This window comes from Muscardinus avellanarius, assembly GCF_963383645.1.
Source record: "Muscardinus avellanarius genome assembly, chromosome: 8".
Taxonomy (NCBI): domain Eukaryota; kingdom Metazoa; phylum Chordata; class Mammalia; order Rodentia; family Gliridae; genus Muscardinus; species Muscardinus avellanarius.
This window is the reverse complement of record NC_137794.1, coordinates 25,657,061-25,673,304: the sequence shown is the minus strand read 5'-3', so window position 1 is coordinate 25,673,304 and position 16,244 is coordinate 25,657,061. Positions and strand designations below refer to the sequence as shown.

The 16,244-nt window shown below is 42.3% G+C and overlaps 1 protein-coding gene across 1 annotated transcript in view; it reads left to right on the top strand.

The window, feature by feature from the left end:
• COL9A1 (collagen type IX alpha 1 chain) overlaps positions 1 to 16,244 on the top strand; it is a gene marked incomplete at both ends in the record, with an annotated part of 162,528 nt that overhangs the window by 88,191 nt on the left and 58,093 nt on the right. Inside the window, 11 exons of the mRNA XM_080700071.1 lie at positions 73 to 153; positions 849 to 869; positions 2,283 to 2,357; positions 2,580 to 2,615; positions 2,737 to 2,799; positions 9,207 to 9,260; positions 9,491 to 9,526; positions 11,894 to 11,917; positions 12,328 to 12,381; positions 14,280 to 14,333; positions 15,479 to 15,511. Of these exons, the coding sequence (XP_080556197.1) occupies positions 73 to 153; positions 849 to 869; positions 2,283 to 2,357; positions 2,580 to 2,615; positions 2,737 to 2,799; positions 9,207 to 9,260; positions 9,491 to 9,526; positions 11,894 to 11,917; positions 12,328 to 12,381; positions 14,280 to 14,333; positions 15,479 to 15,511 (531 nt within the window). The remainder of the gene's footprint in view (positions 1 to 72; positions 154 to 848; positions 870 to 2,282; positions 2,358 to 2,579; positions 2,616 to 2,736; positions 2,800 to 9,206; positions 9,261 to 9,490; positions 9,527 to 11,893; positions 11,918 to 12,327; positions 12,382 to 14,279; positions 14,334 to 15,478; positions 15,512 to 16,244) is intronic.

Sequence of the window (16,244 nt, the reverse complement as noted above, 5' to 3'; positions counted from 1 at the left end):
AAACAAAACATCTCTCTTACATATCTTGCTTTGTCTTCTGAAAGAACCTTATGTGTTTGCTGCTTTTCACAGTTTGAACTTCAGTGGATGCTGATCCATTGTGACCCTCTGAGACCCCGGAGAGAAACTTGCCACGAACTGCCCGTCAGAACGGTGAGCCCCTGGTCACCTGCGAGGGTCACTTTTACCCAGTGCCTCCTTCTCCGCTGCCCACCTCCCAGGCCCCTGTCGCTGCCCTTTCTTTCTCTGAAGTCGGCTTTGATGTAGGGACCAGGCAGGTAGGAGGGAGCACCGATCCCTCTCAGCCCCTTGGTGGAAACCAGCCTGGGGTGCCAGCTCTCCCTCTGGCGACTCCCAATTCTCCCCCAAACACATCTCCAGAAACGCGGGAGTCTGTTTGTGGCACGGGGGCTAGGATGGCAGGGTCGAGGCGGCCTGCAGACTCAGGTTTGCCTGTGTGACCGCGGGGAAAGGGTTAAGGGGGACTGCAGTCATTCAATCCGTCCAGAGCTAGCTCTCCTCCAATCCCCAGGACCCTCCCAAGGCCATTCATAAACGGAAGGAACTTACGTGTCCCGGCCAGGGGACCGTCGCAACCACTACTGCCAGGGGAGCTTGTGGCCGAGCCCAGCGCGGCTCGATGCGAGCGGCGGGTCGGGCCTCGAGGGGCAGGGGGCCGCGGAGCGGGGCCAGGGGCTAGCCGAGAGCCATGGCCGGGGCGGCGCGGGGCCATGGCGCTCTTGGGCTGGGACTGCTGCTGTCAGGACTCTGCTTGTGCGCAGCTCAAGTAAGTTGTGTGCGAGCTCGTGGGGGCACGGTGTCACCTCCCCCCTTATTTCCCCCCACAGTCCAGCCAAACTACGGAGGAGGTAAGCGGGGGCCAGCAAGCACTTTCCAAACGCGCAGCGGGAAAGGTGCGGGCGCCGCGGGCGGGGTGCAGAGGTGCGGAGCATCCTCGGTGCGCTGCGACCCGGCCGCCGCGGCTGCCTGGGAGCACCTGCAGGGCGCATCTCTGGAGTCGGGGCGGGGGTGTGGATGGACTCTTGGGCTGGAAGAGGGAGCCTGCTTGCCTTCTTGGGCCGCAGCACTGACGGCTCACTCACGACAGTAATAAACGACTCAGGATAGGGCTTACAGCTTAGCCCGCCAACTGTCTCACCGCCCCTCCCCCATCCCAGCCAAGGGCAGGCCTTGCTGGAGAAGGCGAAGATTCAGGCAAGCTCCTCGGTTCCTTCTCCAGTAGCCCTCGACGGTTGCTTTAAATCGAGGGTACCGCTGGCGGTGCCGGGGATCCCACGATTGGAACCCTGCAGCCTCGGCTCCCTAAAATGCCAGCACCTTGGTGAGGCTCGGGGTCTCCCCCCTCCCGCGCAGGAGGGAGCTGCAGCGCCTGGCAGCCGGCAGGGAAGCCCCGCTGAGGTTTGCGGTTTCACTTACAAAGACCCCATTGTAGCCCGGCTGGTCATAGGAGTTTAGAAAAACAAAGCTTTTCTCGATGAAAGAAGCTTTCTTCTCTCTCTTTGTAACATTGAGAAGCAGGCAAAAACAAACAAACAAATACAAACAAATAAATAAGCCCCACATGCCCTGAACGACAAGCTTTGGCTGTTCCAGGCACCAGCATTCCCTCCAGCACCATCAAAGCCAAACTGCAAACCATGAAAGGAATCACCTTAGGGTCCCCCAGAATTTGGTTATGAGGCCAGGTGCACAGACCTCGTTCAAAGGACCTTCCCTACGGGCAGAGCTCGGTTCCAGGCTCCCCTGCCCTGCTCCTCCCCTCCCAAAGCTTTTCCTGGAGCACACTCCCTCAGATTCTACCGGCAAAGAAAGATTTACAAAGCCTTACTGTGCTCTGTCTGGTGTGGAGGTTTTTTTTTTTTTTTTTTTTTTTTTTGTCTGTTCCATTCTGGCCAAAATACTGACCTGCCTTTTCTGATCAAATCTTGTATCACCCCCCCCCCCATTGAATCCCTTTGGGGGAAATTAGCAATTGGAACCTCTTTTTATTCTCATGTACCTTTTTTATGTGCCTTGAGAAGCTCCCCTTTAAGCCCCCTTCCATGTTGCAGAAGTCCACCTGCTTCAACCCAAAGTCACCTCATTCACAACAGGGCAGAGCTCAAGCCTGCTTGGAAGTTGGAAACACATTTAATATATTGGGTTTCAGAAAACTGGCCTCCACGGGAGGCAGGCCTCTTCCCTGGCTGATGCGGGGCTAGGACCGCCCTCTGGCTCACTGTGTCCAAAGTACTTCATTAACCGTGTGCTGCTTTCCCCAGAGAGGTCCTCCAGGCGAGCAGGGCCCCCCGGGCCCCCCGGGGCCCCCCGGAGTCCCAGGCATCGACGGCATCGACGTAAGTTCCTATCTCCAGGTCCCTCTGTGCCTGCTTCCCCTCATCCCCTACATCAGGACTGGCCGGGATGAGAGTTGAGGTTGGCTCCTAGAGCCCCGGGGACTTGGGGAAGGGTCCTCGTCGCCCCTCCTGGGTCGCGAAGCTCCGGGAGGCGGGGCTGCCCCCGCGCGCACCCGCTCCTCTTACTGATGGACGGCTCTCGCCTTTTTTCTATGCCTCCAGGGTGACCGAGGTCCAAAGGGCCCCCCAGGACCCCCGGTAAGTTGATCGGCACCATGGCGCCCCGCTTCTTCCTTTAGACGTGTTTTGCAGCCACTTGTGTCCAAGAGAGTAACGTCGCATCTTTTCTTTTCCCCGTCTCCCCCTCTCCCTGACCCAGGGCCCGGCTGGAGAACCTGGAAAGCCTGGAGCCCCGGGCAAGCCCGGCACGCCCGGCGCGGACGTGAGTAGGGAGAGCCCTGGGCCGGGCGTGTGTGTGCGTGTGCGTGTGCGTGTGCGTGTGTGTGTGTGTGCGTGTGCGTGTGTGTCAACAGCGGTGAACTTGGCCTCGGTTTGGGCTCAGCCTGGCTTGGGGAGCTGGCAGCGTCTGCAAAAGGGCGGGAGAGGTCGGTCGAGGGTGCCGGATTCGCGGCGAGAACGCTCAGCGCTGGCGTTTCCTTTTCCCTCCACCCTGCCCTCGCCGCGGCCGCTCGGAGGGGCTGCGGGGTGGTGGTCTTCTCCCACCCCGGCCGGGCCTCTGGCCTACGATAGATTAATCTAGAAAGGCATCTGCAGGCAAAGGGCAGAGCATCCTTAATATCAGGAATGTCGCAGAACAGAAAGTAGGCTCCAAGTGCGAATGTGGAGACAGCAGAGGCAGGGATAGGTCCACACTCCCAGACAAGGACTCGCAACGAGGTCTTCCCCTTTCCAAGTCTCCCACACCCCTTCTTTATTTTCTGGCTAGCATTATTGACAGCAACGAATTGATAGGATGGAGTTGGCTGAAGATTAGAAACCAGCAACCTTCCTCCAATTTACTCCCCCACCTCCCACAGGAAGGAAGCTCAGATGCTGAGCTCTATGGGCTATAGAATTTTTACAGAGTAAAACGACGACTTCAGGGCCTCTGCCTTTCTCTCCATGCATTCTGGGAATACCTTAATGAGGTATTAATGAGAGCCCTTGCTCTCCTCACTGGGCCACAAAGTGAAGTAAGCAATGGGATCTGTTCTGAGATGTTGCCCTCCAGTTACCTACCACCTCTGTCCTGAAACCTAAGGGGTGGGGGAGAGGAGAGGAGAGGAGAGAGACCTAGATTTTAGCTGTTGTTGAGAGACACTTTCCTTGTCCAGATTACCATAATGAGGGTACTTTTCTGTATCACTTAATACTTTATGAGTTAGACTTTGTTTTACATTTCACAGCTCCTGATTTGAGTTTCTGTGCATGCAAAATGTCAGTGCTCAGAGGTGTCAAAGGACCAATATTTGGATAATATAGACTGGATATTAAATTTACATTTGAATAATACAAACTGAAATTTTATAGCCTGATGGCTGTTACTCTTTGAAACTGAATCACTTGAAACTGTCATATCCTAATAAAAATGATGAATAAATACAAGGCCACTAAATAAAATAGTAACCTAATACTAGTTGAGTTTATTTTTTTATCTATTTAAACTTCAGCCATCCTTTTATTTTGGATGGATGAAGAGAAAAGTTCTGATTAAATGAAAAATAACTTTTAATAGTTGTACCATAAACCTCATCTGAAGTCTTCTCTTGATATTGAGTTGCAGTATCATTTGACAAAGGGCAATTCTTATCTGTCCCTTAATTTAGTAAAGCTTTTGTAGATTGCTCAACAGTTTCTTTACTTTGTACAATGTCATTAAGCCAATCCCTAAACCAAGCATGGTGGAATGAGCTTGTGATCACAGTACTTGGAAGGCTGAGACAGGAGGTTCCAGGTTCAAGGCCAGCCTCAGCTACTTAGTGAAGCCCTTTGCAACTTAGTGAGATACTGTTTCAAAATAAAGAATAAAAAATTTGGCTGATGTGTAGTTCAGAGGTAGAATGGCTGGGGTTTCCATCTCCAGTAGCACAAAATAATAATAATAAAAAATAATGAATTAAGGCAACCTGACTGTTTCCTAAAGTAATTTCTCCCCTTGAACAATTTGAATAAACAAATGAAAGTGCTTTGAAATTTACAGTACAGTATCAAAATGCTTAAATGTATTTATCTTTGTCTATATTTGCAAGTCCCTGAGAGCAAAATAAACCACCTTTCAGATATCAAAAGTTGTAGAAGAGTGAGGAATCTTCAACCATGGAGCTTTTTTTTTTCCTTTGGTGGTACTGGGGTTCCTGGAAGCCCTTCTACCTCCGGGCTACACTCCCAGACCTATTTTCACATTTTTATTTGGAAACAGGGTCTCCTAAGCCAGCGCGCGCGGCTGGCTTCGAACCTGCGCGATCCTCCTGTCTCTGCCTCCCAAGCGGGGATTATAAGCGTGCGCCACCATGACCGGCTAACCATGGAGCTTTGACCTGGGAAGGTCATCAGGGAAAAAGTAAGAAAGGGGTGGAATGGAGTTAACTTCCTGGAAGGCAGGAGGGAAACAAAACAAAACAAAAGGAAAAAAGAAACAGAAAATAAGAGATGAAAGAGAAAATTTATACCTGTGCCAGCATTTTAGGCATTTCTTAATTCTAGGGGGGAAAAACAACTATACTTTTGCATGTATTTAGAGCTTTTTCTTCAAGAACTTTTACAAATATTATTTCCTTTAGCCTTCAAGGTCCCAACATTATTTAGAGTTCATTAGAGACTAAGATAGCATCAAACCTATTTTTCTTATTTTTTGGACTCCCCAGGCCAGCCTCAAATAGATACAAATGAAGGTTCTTTTTTGTTGTACTGGGGAATGAAACCCAGGGGCTTTCTACCTCCAGGCTACACTCCCAGACCTATTTTATCTTTTTATTTGGAAACAGGGTCTCACTAAGAGCCTCACTAAGTAACCTGTGCGATCCTCCTGTCTCAGCCTCCCAAGTACTGGGATTACAAGTGTGAGCCACCACCATGCCTGGCGAATGAAAGTTCTTAATAGATGAATAATTGGAGAGAATAGGGAGAAAGATTGATAGTGAATTTTTAGTACTAAGATACCAACCAAGAAGGATGGTATGGATAATTCAGTGGATATTAAAAATAATTTATAATGAATATTTTACATGCTTTTTAAAAAAGTACATTTTATATCCTTCAACTTTTGAATTAGAGCCACATGGGATGTCTGGAACTGGAAAGTTTTCTTACTCTATTTTTTGGTTTGACATTTAAAAATATATAGCTTATTCTAAATTGAGAATGGACAGTTTGAGAGTAACTAAATCAGAGTTTACTCTTTGTGTCTAGCCATAAGGGAACCAAGCAAGCAGAAAAGCTTTAAAAGTCCTTTCTTGTTAGTAAAGCTGAAAAACCTTAAACCTTCCATCTCTTTGGTTCATTGCAAAGTTTATTTTATTGGGTAATATTAAAAAGTGGTTAATTGGATGATGTTTGGAAGAACCTGAAAGAAATATAATTCAAAGTTGATGTCTACATTGAGTGGAATTCTGGCAGCAACAGTAACAAAGTCGCAGCTGTGCTGTAGGACTCTGGACTCTCCCCTGCGGAGCTGCTGGAATTCAGAAGGATCCATCCCTGAGCTTTATTTTCTGACAGACAGCAGCTTCAGACCACGGTTTCAATGTTATCCCATAAGAATTTTGTCACATAAACATCCATATGAAGGCAGTTCTTTCCAACACTGGCAATATTTTCCTAGTAATTTATTTGAAATAAGATTTAGAGAGTTTTATTGCAAATTGGATTTTGAAAAGTACGTGTGAGGGGAGTATGTACACATATTTCAAATCTCTTTCTCTCTTTTAGTTTGAGTTGATTTTTTTCTCTCTTAGGACAAGTAAAATTAGAGATATCAGAGCTTGGTTATAATCTTGCACCCAAAGGACAACTGTGTTATCATCATCAAAATCAGTGGAGATATTCCTAAAGGTGCCATTTGTTATGACAGGCTCAGAGAACTGTATACACAGCATTTTATTTTTCTTATAAGATCTTTATGAGACAAGTATAAGAGGAATTAGAATTATGTACTGAAATTATAGTTCAGCCATGCTACTGTGTATGTGTGGGGGGATGACTGGGGATGGAACCTAGGGACATTCTACCTTTGAGCTACACCCCCAGCCCTATTTTATTTTTTATTTTATAATAGGGTTTCACTATATTGTGCAGAACCTCACTAAATTGCTGAGGCTGGCCTTGAACCTATGATCTTTCTGTCTCACCCTCCCAAGTACTAGGGTTACAGGCATGCACTATCACACTTGGCTTCACAGCTCCATTCTGCTTTTAAAAGGCAAGATGCTAGGTGCTTTATATCCTCTGAATGACAGAAGTTTTATTCCTGGTAAGATGCTTTATGATTAAGACAGGGGGTTAAAACATGTTTGTGAAAGGTCAGTATTGATACAAATAGTTGGACATTAAAGAAATGGGAGGAGGCCAAGACATTTCTGTTCATTTGCAGAACCCTCTCTGAATGAGGAACAGCATTCAGAACTCTATAAAGTTAAGCAACTTTCCCAGGATTACATAGCTACCAAGTAGCAGAGTCGGGATTTGAGCCGCAGTCTCCTTCCTCCTCAAAGGCCAGCCTCTCTTAACTTTACTCAGGGTGGAGTGACTGGAGTCACTGGGCTGCCTGGACACCAGGGCCAATGTGCTACAACTGTAATGGACAAGAAGTCCTAGACCTTCTGGAGCTTACATTTTTTCCTACATAGAATTTCATAAGATCTCACTGTAATGTCTGACACTAGAATCCAGTTTCAATTTAATTTTATTTTTTGGTGATACTGGGGACTGAACTCAGGGGCATTCTATCCCAGAGCTACACCCCCAGCCCTATTTTAGTTTTTATTTCGGAACATAGTCTTGCTAAGTTGCTAAGGCTGGTATTGAACCTGTGATTCTTCTGTCTCAGCTGCCCATGTGCTGGAATTATAGGCCTACTACACCACACCCAGCTTCAATTTAATTGAAAAAACTTCCCATTTCTTTAAGACATAATTTGTCACATCTCATGGAGGATATATTAAATCTGAATGACTTGGAAACAGCCTTTTGCTTATTTAGCCATTTACTTGGTTTTGTTTTATTATATTGCAGCTGAGACTCTGCTATGTCTAATAGTTATTGTCCTTTAGTCTCACGGATTATTCCAATCATAGATTGGAGTTTAGTTGATTATGTTTAGGTGAATATGGACTAGGATTGGTCTTGGAGGGTATGGACATTAAGTGGGCGTTAGAAGATCCATTAGTTTGATAGATCCTGATGTTTCTAGGTTGCTGTGCCACGTGTGCTTCTAGTGAGACATCCTGGATGTGTGATTGCCAAGATTTGAAAGCAAACATTCCATTACCATCAGTGCTCAGCAACTAATTACACTGGGGCTTGCTCCCAAATGGGTTTTCTAATTAGGATAGGGCAAGTGAAAATAAAAGAAGGTCTGTTAAAGACTCTTGTGTGTGCTTACTATTTTTCTTCTTTGGTAAGTTTTCATTAATTAGCACTTTCAAATATTTTTTCTACTTCCTTTGATTTAGTCTATGAAATTGTTAGAGAAATTGATGGAGAGAAATGTGAAAATGGTAGGCAATAGATTAGCTTGCATATGAATTACATGAAAGCAATTTATTGATACTTATTGACAACGATAGACTAAATATGAACTTTGTTAATCCATCTCAAATGGGTTTTCATATTTTTAAAAGCTCTTTCCTTCAATATTGAGTCTTTTTCAAAGTATTGATGATATACAGGTTTTATAAGATATATATTCATAAGACACATACCTAACTATATATTTACATGTAAATATACAGATAAATACTTTCAGGAAGGTATAATTTCAAGATTACGTTGTAAGTGGCATCTGGAAATGTCAAAGATCAAAGAAAAATTTAAAAAAATGCAAATGCATCTTTACTGAATGTGGAAATTTAGGTGTATGTGTAGTAGTATGTTTTCATAGCAATCTTATATTGAGGAAGATGGTAAAATAAGTATTAGTAGAGGCAAAGAGAATGTTTAAAAGTATTTTGTAACTGTTTTAATGTTGAATATGATTGTTATAAATGTGTGTTATAATACCTGGCATACATGAACATATATATTTAATTATAACTGCTTTTACCAAGGAATAATGAGCATGTATGCCCTCAGACATTTTTACTTTAAAAGTTAATGTTCTTCAATAAGCAATTGCCATTGCTAGAAGAGGGCTATAAGTGGCTAGAAGGCAGTAATGAGATGATTTGTGTTTAATTTCTATTGGGGAATCATTTCATTAACTTTCAAGACATTATTGTCCTGTTTTTAGAGGGACACATGTTATTTCTATTTTATAAGTGAAGGGGATACATAAACATGGGTAAATGGCAGAGCCAAGACCCATTAGACCTATTTTATAACACTATAATTGTTGTACCACATTTTTTCAAAGCAGAAACAAAAAACGGTAGATTATCAAGCTCTGTGAAAAATGATGTAGTTAGCAGAAAGTTAGGAATATGGTGTAATTTACCAACAGAAAATAAGTAACAGGTACATCTCATGTTAAATATGACCTTTGTGTGTTGATTTCAGAAGGATTACTTTATAAATATTTGCATTATTCGTATGCAACCATCCTGCAGATAATTAATTAACGAAATGATATTTTCTAGTCAGTGGTTTGATTGAGAACGTCATCATAGCTCTAACATCCTTATTTTGCATCATTAGGGACTAACAGGACCCGATGGATCCCCTGGCTCCGTTGGACCAAGGGGACAAAAAGTAAGTTAGCCACCTCTACAGACTGATGGTAAATGCCAAAGTGTAATTTTATTGTGTTTGTAAATCAATTAACAGGTTAAACTATGAAAAGTTGAAATGCTTTTTTAAATAACTGGTATTTAAAAACACCAAGATGAAGTGTCTTACTGATTTCCATGTTTATCCAGTTTGCATATTTATATATTCATACTACAAAAAGCTAAGTACAATGAAGCTATTTTTATTTTTAGGGAGAACCCGGTGTGCCTGGATCTCGTGGATTTCCGGTAATTAACTGTAAAGTGACAGAATTAAAAATTTAACTGTAGGCAAAATTCTGTCATTGTGAAAAATTTTAGATGTGGTTTTCTCTATATTACTTATATGACAAAAGTTCCACGACTTATCTGGTATGGTAAGTATTTTCACTATGCATAGAAAGAATTTAGAGGAATTTGAATATTCAGTTCAGAATACATATGTCTATTCACAGGTGATATTTTTAGTAGACAACTCCCTCTCTACCCCATTGATAGAAAACATTTCTTGCATAACAATGGCAAATCTAAGTATTGGGTGTGCAGACCATTCATCCTACCACTTCCTTTACAACTGCTTTTATCTCTAATAAAATATGGACTAATGAGACACTCTCACCTGCCTGTTCCTAGTGGGTCCTTTCCTGTACTTCACAACCCCTCTGATTTATATGATTTGTGTGTAGAAGAGGACTACTTTCTCAGGCCGCCTTTTCTTTCTCTTTTGCTCTTGTCATTGGTGTGTTTTCTCTATTTCCCCCTATTTGTGCTATTCCCTTTGCCGTTTATCAGCATCTATCAACTCTCCCACGCTCAGCCTGTTTGCAGGAGTGAGTGGCATGCTGGCCCTGCTCTCGGAGTTTTCCATTTCATACCTCAACGTCTTATAGGCAAGCCTCTTTTATATTTAGTGAAATTTACAAACATCTTTGATAAATATAGGTTCCCGATAAAGAAAGAACTTATCAATTATTTTCATAACACTTCTTTCTCAAATCAATCAAGGTATTAAAATATTCAAATAGGAGCAGTTTTTCAAAGAATGCCTTAAAAAGTTCCAGTGTTTATTGAAACACACTGCTAGGGTAAAGGTCTTACTTGTTTTGGCTGCCTAAATAATTAGAAATAATAATATCATTATCACAGATGTGCATTGATTTTTTATGGGACACTTTATATATGGATATTTTAGAAAAGCATGCCTGGAAGGAAAAGCTAACATAAATATGGTATCAGGCAGCTGTGAATAAAAGCTAGTCAGGCTAATGTACAAAAGAGTAATGAGAAACCCCAAGGGGAAACAATTGAAATTGGAAAGCAAAGAGAGAGAATAGGGATTCTAAATGTTAATATTCAGTTTTAAGTCAACAAGTGCACTGTTGGAATTGATTACATACTAGGTCCTATGCTAGAAGTGGGGCTAGGGAGATAAATGTGATTTCAGTCCTTGGAAAATGTAGTCTGGTACTGATAAAGGGATATAAAGTGTAAGGACAGGGAGATAGAATGACTCATTTTAAAGTCAAATTTAGCATATTTAACTGAAATCCCATTGTAGGTTACTTCAGGGCCACACCAAACAGTTCATTTTCAGTATTTACTGGATTTAGCATCTGAAAACACATTCCTGCCTGTCAGAAGAAGTTATGTTTCTTACCCTCTTTTCTTCTGGCCTCTGTGTTTGAATGCTTGTTTGGGGAGAAACTTCCTCTCCCCTCCTTCTTTGCCCTCCTCCCTTTTTTGTGGTAATGGAAATTGAACCCAGAGCCATTCTACCTCTGAGTTACACCCCCAGCCCTACTGTATTTTTTATTTTTAATTTATTTTTATTTATTTATTTTTTGTGGTACTGGGGATAGAACCCAGGGGCATTCTACCTCCCAGCTACACCTCAGCCCTATTTTGTATTCTTTATTTTGAAACAGGGTCTCACTGAGTTGCAAAGGGCCTCACTAAGTAGCTGAGGCTGTCTGCGAACCGAGATCCTCCTGTCTCAGCCCCCCAAATGCTGGGATTACAAGCGTGTGCCACCATGCCCAGCTCCTATTTTTTATTTTGAAACAGAGTCTCACTAAGTTGCTGAGGGCCCTCTAAGTTGCTGAAGCTGACCTTGAACTTTCCATCCTCCTGTCTCAGCCTCCAAAGTCCTGGTATTACAGGCATGCATTACCACGCCTGGCTGGGTAACTTCTTAACACCATTTATTATAAACCTTAAAACTATATTGTCTTTAAGGTAGGTTTCTTGTACAACACCACAAAAGCACAAAATCTTTAAACTCACTGTGATGTGCCTCTTGTGCATGGTGGTAAGTTCTCCCAAGAGCAAGCTTAGATGGCTTCTTTGATTTTTCTTTAAAAAACAGTTTAGCAAAAACATTACTGATCATCACAGACATCACAGGAGTGTTTGAGAAGCTGAAACAGGCTCCTGCTTCCTTTAAAAGCTGAGCCACACTTGCTTGTCATTACCCAGTGATTTCTTTAAAACGAACATCATATAGGTATTTAGTATTAGAGTTTATGATTCATTTTGAACTGAGCTATATAGGTCCATGTCTATGTTTATCGTAAGTATGAACCACATAACGTAAACATTTTAATTTTGGTCTTTTAGGGCCGTGGTATTCCTGGACCTCCTGTAAGTATCATTTTATCATTGATTCTTACATAATCTATAAAAATGGCCATTTTTGGCTGGAAGTTGTTTTCTTTCAAAATTGGGAATATGTTGCTCCAAGCCCTTCTGGCTCTCATAACTTGACCCTACTCGACGACTAACACTCTGACTAGTAGGGTTTATGGGATCTTATGTACAGTATCTTGGGTGGCTACTAATGAAAATACCCCCATTCTGCTAAACAAAATTTTGATCAGTTTAGGAAGTTTCCATTTCATTTTAAGTAGGTTGGTCAAATGAATTACTACCTTATTGGAAACTAAGCTTAGCACAGATAAATAATTCTAAGTCTGTTATTTATCATATTTGATAGGTTTATGATTGTAAAGATATCCATACATTACCTTGTTACTTTGATTTGTTGACTTTAGGGTCCTCCTGGGACAGCAGGACTTCCTGGAGAGCTTGGCCGTGTAGGACCCAGTGTAAGTACCTCAGTGCATTTTGACAGACATTTGCTGATTTAGAAGAATGTGGGATTATAGAAGGCAAATTACCCAAAGTGTATACTCCCTCCTGTAAATAAAAAACTGGCAGATGAATTTTATTCCAGTTCATAATACTGATGAGGACCAGAGATAATAGTGCTACCTCATTCTTACAGAGTGATTTAAATTTTTCCCCAAAGTTTTCAGCTAAATTTTTCTTCCCACCTTCCAGGCTAAGTGTCAAGTAAGGGAGTGTTGGCCCCATTTTATAGATATCAGCAAAGATTAGGACTTGGGGGCTTTTGTTTTAGACTTTCCACATGAAATAAAAATAGATGAAAGTTATTACCATGTACATTTATGTTAAGACATAATTACAATAAAGATTTAAACATTATGGAGCTCAACTTCATAGAGCAAATTTCTGGTTAAAAGTGTTAATTAGTCACAGAGAGTGAAGGCTCATATATTTTTTCTCATGTGTGGAAGCTAGGGAGAAACTTACAAGAGGGACTCCAGATACGGGAGAAGAAACAAACCCCAGTGGAGCAGTGGCGGGGGAGAATCAGTGCAGGAAACACTTCCATCAACATTATGTACTTGTATGAAATTATCAATGCCAACTCAGTGTCATGCCTGGGGAAAGGTGGCCGTGAGGTGGGGTCTAGGAGGCAGAGATTAACCTCCCTCCTCACCAGGTGTTATGTGCACGTATGTTCCCATCACTCTGAACTTGATGGTTATGTGTGATCACAATGCACCAACAAAGGTATATTTTTAAAAGTGCTTCATATAGGTATTCTGTAAGCATTTAAAAATGTTTAAATATGGACATCATGAGAAGGTAAGTGAGTGTAAACTCACTGAGGGAAAGGGCCAAGTATTACACACCTTTTTTGCTTCATCCCATGTGTTTACCATTCACAAATTTACTTACCAAACAAACAAATATGAAATGATTGAATATTTAAAGTCACTGTAAGATGCATTTGACTTCTTATGGTAGAATATTAGGAGGACAAGATGCCAGGTGTGGTGGTGCCCGCCTGTAATCTCCATACTTGGGAAGCTGAGACAGGAGGATTATAGGTTTGAGACTAGCCGCAGCAAGAAGAGAGACTTTTAGCAACCTAGTGAGATCCTGTTTCAAAACAAGATAATAATAATTAAAGAAAAATACGACAAGAGTAAACATGCAGTAGTAAGAGTAGCTGGAGGCCGGGCGTGGTGGCGCACGCTTGTAATCCCCGCGCTTGGGAGGTGGAGACAGGAGGATCACGCAGGTTTGAAGCCAGCCTCGCTGGCATAAGAGACCCTGTTTCAAAAATATAAAATAGGCCTGGGAGTGGAGCCTGGAGGTAGAAAGGGCTTCCAGGAACCCCAGTACCACCACACACACACAAAAAAAGAGTAGCTGGAACCCATTTGTATCTGAATGGCTTATTTGAATTTAGGCATTTTTGTATTGCTGCTTGTTGTAAGAGTGTAGAAACAGATGAGAAGAACAGGGTGCTGCAGAGATCAACTCCCACTTCTGTTCTGATTAGCTGATGGCACTAGCGGTGTTGGCGGCTCTAGCTCCTCTGCAGATCAACTAGAAAAGGATACAGGGTTTTCAGTGTTTTTAAAGTAGATAAAATGATGGTCCTTGAGAGAAGAATTGGCCTTACTTTTTCCCTCTGTGCCTCCCTTTGTTTTGTTTTATACCTTGATGAGATTAGAACTCCTTTATTCTTCTGGCTTTGTGGAACTAATTAAATTTTGGTGGCAAGTCTAAGCATGGCTGAGCTCTGTAGGGGTTTCTAGTAATTCCATTCCCTCCTGCCTCGCTGGTTTTGTGCACTGTATTTTGGCACCCTTATAACCACCATGTCATGATTTTTCAAATGACTTAGGGTGACCCTGGGAGAAGAGGACCACCTGGCCCTCCAGGCCCTCCAGGACCCAGTGTGAGTAATTTGCAACTTGAATTTCTCTTTGTGCCTGAGAGTCAGGATGGAAGAAATCTGAGAGCTGAAAACAGAAGTGCCTCTTTCTAGAGTCCTATGTTTTGACACTCCTCAACGTGGCTACCAGTTTTTCATCCATTCATGGTATGGTTCTGCTTAAGGCCAGAAAAGTAGAGGAATCATGATAATTTGAGAGGTAGTTTTCACAAAGCAAGTCTTGCTATATTTGAAGTCCTTTGACATTGTGATTTCTTAAATGCAAAAAACTTTAACATACATAAAAGAACCATTTTTCAAGTGAACTAGTTGTTACAAAGATTTTCACAGTAACAAATTAAAAAAAAATAAAGCAGGATGTGGTAACACATATGTGTAATCCCAGTATTTGGGAGGCAGAGACAGGAGGATTGCAGGTTTGTGACCAGCCTCAGTGACATAGTGAGTCCCTGTTTCAAAATAGCAAACAAAGAGGGATAGGAGTATAGCTCAGTGGTAGAGTACCCCAGGTTCAATCTCCAAGACAACACACACACACACACACACACACACACACACACACACACACTAAAAATAGGAGTTTAGGTAGGAGGTAATCCATATTTTAAATTTACATTTAAGTGTTTTATCTTTTCCTAATCTGCCTCACATTTCATTTTTCTTTTATTCCATAAGAAAACCAATCTACTGCAGTTTAAGGATCTCCAAAAGGAATATGTTTATGAGTCAGGTTTTTTTATTTTTTATGAGTCAGATTTTTAAAATATTAGCATATTGCCGGGTGTGGTGGCACATGCTTGTAATCCCAGTGCTTTGGGAGGCTGAGACAGGAGGATTTCACAGGTTTGAAGCCAGCCTCAGCTACTTAGTGAGGCTCTCAGCAACTTAGTGAGACCCTGTTTCCAAATAAAGTATAAAAAAGGTCTGGGATTATATCCCGGAGGTAGAAAATCCCCTGGGTTCCACCCCCAGTACCACACACACACACACACACACACACACGAATATTAGCATATTGTAAACTGCTGTTTCTTCCTTGTATCTTATGAAACAAATACCTTATTCTTTTGCCTAATAAATGTTGTTATTAGTAGTCTTGAATTAATTATTGAGTTATATTCTTAACTTTAATATTTTATTAACTTTAGGGAACAATTGGCTTTCATGATGGAGATCCACTGGTAAGATGTTTTTCTTTAAACAAAATACAGTTTAATTCACAGTCTTCAGATGTGCTGTCTTTATGAATGGTCTGTCTGGAAGGTGCTGTGCTCCTGTGCTTTCCTTTTCCTCAGATGGCAGAAAGTCTGTAGCCCAGTGGAACTTAGGGGGAGTGCTCTGACTGTAATAGTGATTCCTTGTAGAAGTGGCTTTGTTTTCCTAGTTTCGTTACTTTGTAAGACATGTTTTTCACAAGAGCACCCCTATCTTAGGAGATATTTATGTATAGGTTAATAGTGAAATAATGATGGCAAACTGCATTCAGTGTACCTGGCCATCTATATGAGCCTCGGGCCAGGCTGCTTCCGGGGAGGGGAGGAACACAGGTCAGGTCATGGCAAAACCCACCATCTGGAAGCATTTTATTTCTCTAACATGTTAGATCTGAAATAGCTATGGCAAAATATTAACATTTATTAAATCTGGATAGTGAATACATGGGAGGGTATTTGTTATATTCCCCAGACTTTTTTGAGAGATGGAAATATTTCTGAGTTTAAAGATGAAATAACAGACAAAAAGGAATTCACATAAATGAGGAGCGAGACCAGTAGACTAGTCAAGGGGACTGAGGGAAGGAGGTGGGGAGGGGAAAGGTAGAATTGATGAAGCGAACAGTCCAAATAATGCTATGGCCCTTTGTGAAGGTAGCGCTACCGACTTCACTCATCAGGGAGGAGGGCGGACAGCAGG